The following is a 5,747-nucleotide window of genomic DNA, read 5'->3' as shown; positions in this document are numbered from 1 at the left end:
AAGGCATCGAGCACAATTTTTCTGCACCCTACACTCCACAACAAAATGGTGTAGTTGAAAGGAAGAACCGGACACTATGTAAAGTTGCTCAATCTATGTTGATCTTCACAAACCAACCACAATACTTTTGGGGTGAAGCCACATCAGCCGCATGTTTCACTCAAAATAGATCCCTAATCAACAACAGGCTTGAAGTCACTCCCTATGAAGCAATGAACAAGAGGAAGCCGAACGCCAAATTCTTTCACATCTTTGGTTGTCGTCGCTACATAAAGAACAAGAGGGATCAACTAGGGAAATTTGCACCCAAGGATGATGAAGGTATCTTTCTTGGATATTGCCTTCATGCTCCAGCCTATAGAGTTCTAAACAAAAGAACCAGGGTGATAGAGGAAAGTAGTGATGTCACTTTTAATGAAAGTTATGTAAGGGTTCTGGATCCAAACCACTGTGGTCCTCAAATGGTAATACCATTTGATAAAATGAACCAGCCATCACCCGCTAATGCTTCTGCTCCAGTCCATGCTATTGAAGTAGATTTTGATTTCCTCTTTCCAGCTCAAACTTCTGTCCTAGAATCGGAAAAGCTCACAAAAACACCTTCTCATGATGTCTCTCAACCTCATCAACCATCAAAAGTCTTAAGTTCCACAAAAGTTTCGGTTGAGGGGGAACCATCTTCGAATGATTCTATCCCTAAAAGTCCTTTAGCATCTTCTGAACATTCAACTCCAATCTTCCATCATCAATCGAGCCCAGTCATAACACCAGTCACTGCATCTTTCGAGGGAGAACCACCTTTGCATGGTTCCATTCTTAAAGGTACTTTACAATCCTCCAAACCATCCACTCCATGGTTTCAGGGGAAACCCCACTCGACTGGTTCTAGTTCCTCAAGTTCCTTCACATCCACTTCATCTAGTGAATTCAAGCATGCAACAATTGATGGGGAACCACTTGTTTCAGGTAGTTCTGGACTTTTCCAAGACGATCTTTTTGAAGGAACATTCACTTCTCACTACCCTTCTCATCCAAGAGAACAATATGAGTTAGTTTGTACTCCTCAAATCCATAAGGAAGCTCGCCACATAAAATGGACAAAGGATCATCCAGTCGACCAAATCATAGGCGATCTAGATTCTGGAGTAGTAACTCGTTCGGCAACCAAGAATGAATGTCTATATGAAAGCTTTCTATCCATGATAGAGCATAAAGGAATCAAAGAGGCTCTACAAGATGCAGATTGGGTAAAATTAATGCAAGAAGAGTTAGTTGAATTTGAACGCAACAACGTGTGGGACTTAGTGCCAACACCAGAAGGAGTATCAGTTGTTGGTTCACGATGGGTCTACGGGAACAAAAGTGATGAAGATGGAGTCCTCATCAGGAACAAGGCCAGACTAGTTGTCAATAGGGATGAGCGTGGGACGGAACCGGTATCGACCTATCCCGTTCCCGATTTCCCAAATACCGAATTTGATCGAAAGTTAATCTCGAGTACCGAACCGAATTGACATCACCGGTACCGGTATCGGGAATGGTACCGGTACTCGGTACTAGTACCAGTATCGGCGGTACCGATTCTCGAATTTCATGTATTTGGAGTACCAAGTACCGTCCCGTATTTTTAAATTTTGTACGGTTCGATACTGGTTCCGGTACAGTACCGGTATCGGATCGGGATTTGGGACAAACTGCTCACCCCTAGTTGTCAAAGGCTACTCGCAACAAGAACGCATAGACTATGATGAAACCTTTACACCTATTGCAAGGATAGAAGCCATTAGGATTTTCTTGGAATTTGTTGCACACAAGAATTTTAAGGTCTCCCAAATGGACGTGCAATGTGCATTCTTCAACAGAGAAATCCATAGGGATGTTTATGTTCAACAACATACTGGTTTTGAAGATCCGAAGTTCCCCAACCATTGCTATAAGCTTCAAAAGGCTGTCTATGGATTGAAGCAAGCCCCAAGAGCATGGTATGGAACATTGTCCAAGTTCTTAGAATATTCCAAGTTTCAAAGAGGTTCTATTGCTCCCATTCTCTTTAGGAAAATCCACAAAAAGCATCTGATCGTTGTGCAGATCTACGTCGACGACATCATATTCGGTTCAACCAGCAAGGATCTTAGTGATGAGTTTGCTGAGTTGATGAAAAGCAAATTTATAATGAGTATGATGGGTGAGCTCAACTACTTCCTAGGTCTACAAGTTCGTCAATCTCTTAAGTGAATCTTCTTTGGTCTAGAGTGGTACATCAAAAATCTATTGAAGAGATACTCCATGGAGAACGCATCAACTGCAAAGACACCGATGTCTACTTCCTACAAGCTTGATTTAGATCTTGATGGAAAATATGTAGATCAGAAGCACTACAGAGGAATGATTGGCTCATTACTGTATCTTATAGCTAGTCGACCAGACATCATGTTTTCAACATGTCTGTGTATACGCTTTCAAGCCAATCCCAAGGAATCCCATCTCATAACAGTCAAAAGAATTTTCAAATATCTGAAAACTCTGGGTCTATTCTATCCTGCTAAAGGCAACTTCTATCTCCAACCCTTTACTGACTCAGATTATGGAGAATGCAAGCTCAAAAGGAAGAGCACTTCTGGTAGCTGTCAATTCTTAGGAGGGAGATTGGTCAGTTGGACCTTAAAGAAGCAAACATATGTTTCAACCTCTACTGCTGAAGCTGAATATGTTGTTGCCGCCAACTGTTGTTCTCAAGTACTCTGTATGTAAACACAACTGAGAGATTATGGATTCAAAATGCAACATATCCCAATCTATTGTCACTCTAAGAGTGCAATTGAAATCTCTCACAATCCAATCAACCACTCAATGACCAAGCACATTGATATCAGATATCACTTCCTTAAAGATAATATTCAAAAAGGTCATATTGGGCTTTATTTTGTTCCTACAGAAGAAGAGACTGCATATGTGTTACTTTATATTTATCATTATACTTTTAATGAAGGGAGAATTAATATCCTGTCAAACCCGTTCGGCTAATGACCCTCCACCAGTCAAGGAAGCGGTGGGTGAGAGTGGACACCCATTAAACTGCCATTTTATAGGCAGTAACCTTATACCCCCTTATAGACCGGCTTCGTGAATGAGGGCTACTAACGGTAAGACTGACTTTTAATCTTATAAATATATATATATATATATATATATATATATATATATATATATATATATATATATATATATATATATATATAAATATTAACTTTTAATATTATAATAGTATAAGGGTGTATTTTACACATTTAAAATACTTGGTGGTTTAATCTAATAATTAAACTATACTCTTAACTTAATTAAACTTAAACCATGTCATTATGGAACTATTAAATTTTTTAATTAAACACTTTAATTAATTTAATGAAGTCCATAAAGTTTGAATTTTAACTTTTAAAATTCTAAGGGTTGGAATTAAAGTATACATGGGGGTAACTTTGCAAATTCCAAAACTTGAGGGCAAGTTTTGAACAATTCAAAAACTTTTGATTTCCATAACCTATGAGTTTAAAGTAGCTTTAATGGAAAAAACTCTTCAAGTTTCATAACTTGAGGACAAGCTCAAGTTATGGAAGACTTTAAAAGCATTAAAAAATGTGACTCTTCATTTTTATAACTTATGGAAATTTTATGAGTTTTTAAAATTCATAAATGTGACTTTTCATGTAACTTGAGGACAAGTTACAAAAACACATATTATGACCAACTTCTAGATTAATTTGGATTGAAAACAACTATCACATAATTTTTTCTATTAATTTAAACAAACTCATAAACATGAACATTCATAATTAACAATTTTCAAGCATCATATAAACATGTATAAAACTTGAAATCTTGATTATAACTTTATTTGGATTGGAATAAACATTACCATAGTACCAAAAACAATTTTATGAACAAAAACACTTTGTGGTAATGATTCTAATCCAAAACAGGCCAAAAAACACGAATATATGCTGTCAGGGGGTCGAACTCGTCGAGTGCATGAACAAACTCGACAAGTTGGATGCATTTGTTCATGGACTCGTCGAGTCACACACTGGACTCGTCGAGTCTGCTGTCTAGACAACAACAATTCATTTTTTCCAGCTAGTTGCATCAAGTATAATTGAAAACAACCCATGGCTCTGATACCACTGTTGGGTTTTGTATACTACAACATCCTAAGGTGCACAGACAACCCTAAAAGCTTTGGATCTATGTTTTCTCTAATTATACATGAAATATTGTTTCTAAAGCTTTAAGCCTACAACTAGCATACAAATGATATAAACCACATAAAACAATAGTTAGAAGTTTTACCTCTTTGTATAGTTTGTAGAACTTGATGAATTTGGCCTTTAAAATCTTAGCCCCAATAGTATGGAAGCCTCAAATGAAGTCACACCACATCATGGACAAAGGTGGAACTTGAGAGAGAATTCCATGCACCCAAAAACACCCATGAACTCCAAGAACAAGCATGTAGGCATTTTTTTAGGTTAAGAGCATGTATTTATATGTTGGCTTTCAAGGGTCATGGGTATGCCCCAAATCCATACCCATGGGTTTATGACCCATGGTCCATGTGGCCCAACTCGTTATGTATCCATACATAAACTTGGTCCAACATGGATTATAAGCCCAACACATAAAAAATAACTAATTGTCATAATTAGTCCTTACATATTTAATTAGTCTCTTTTGATCACTAAATTAATTCCAAATTAATTCTTGATCAATACTAATTAAAACATATGATTTCATATTAATATATTATAACTTATAATATATTAATAAAATTATATATATATATATATATACATACATATATATATATATATATATATATATATATATATATATATATATATATATATATATATATATAACCTTCTCTCAAGAATCCATCCTAACAAATTGTCCTGATGATATGCAACCCAAATGGACCATGTTACTCTCGGGTCGAGTACATATCAATAATAGTTATGGGCTTAGACATCTAATCCAACAAATTCATATTCACATACCATGCTTAGGTTATTTAGTGTTGAGTCTTTGATCAAATATTTCCTGTGAGCATTATACTTATTGATCCATATCTTGCTTTTCATACTCAGAAGTCTATTACCTACACCCATATTCTTTAAGGTAATTTCTCTTCTCTTACTCTTATGTGATCTCCAGTTTCATGTCTTTATATGTTATTTTCGGATCAACATATATTTTTTTATTTGTCAACTTTATCTAAATCCATTCACAATTCTATGTGTTATTGGATTTACATACATAGTTGTCAACTGGTGTCTCTATGATACCTAATTTTATGTTAGTTTCTAAAGACATTTTCATTTGATGTGCCATAGTCATCATAGGCCATGACTTAGCAGTTTTACTTGATCTTTGCACCTTTTCTATGATTTAGTAACATCATTTTTTTATATGAAATCAATTTCTTTTTTTCCTATTCCAATTTGTCATGTAATTTGCTTTCTGGCCTATACTTAGTGAAAATGAATTTGCAGATTCTTCTTGTCCATAGTTGAATCAAAAATACTACTCAAGTCACAACCTTGTTTAGTAAATGCTAATTCACACATTTCAAATCCCCCTCCCATCTTTTAGTTAAGATTATAAGCTAACTGCTTTTTAGCTATATTTCTTTAACTAACAAATTCATTTTATTCATTTTGTTCTTCTTCTATTTTCTCAAGACATGGCTTCCA

The 5,747-nt window shown here is 35.6% G+C and overlaps 1 protein-coding gene across 1 annotated transcript; it reads left to right on the top strand.

Moving 5' to 3' along the window:
* The first annotated feature begins 212 nt into the window (after nucleotides 1-212).
* On the top strand, nucleotides 213-1,514 carry LOC145003151 (uncharacterized). Its single transcript, XM_078962288.1, has one exon. The coding sequence runs from the start codon at nucleotides 213-215 to the stop codon at nucleotides 1,512-1,514; it is 1,302 nt and encodes a 433-aa protein (XP_078818414.1).
* The last annotated feature ends 4,233 nt before the right edge of the window (nucleotides 1,515-5,747 follow it).

This window comes from Lactuca saligna, chromosome 6 (assembly GCF_052625555.1).
Source record: "Lactuca saligna cultivar CGN05327 chromosome 6, ASM5262555v1, whole genome shotgun sequence".
NCBI classification, from domain to species: Eukaryota; Viridiplantae; Streptophyta; class Magnoliopsida; order Asterales; family Asteraceae; genus Lactuca; species Lactuca saligna.
The sequence above is the reverse complement of the archived record's forward strand: the minus strand, read 5'-3'. Positions and strand labels throughout refer to the sequence as shown.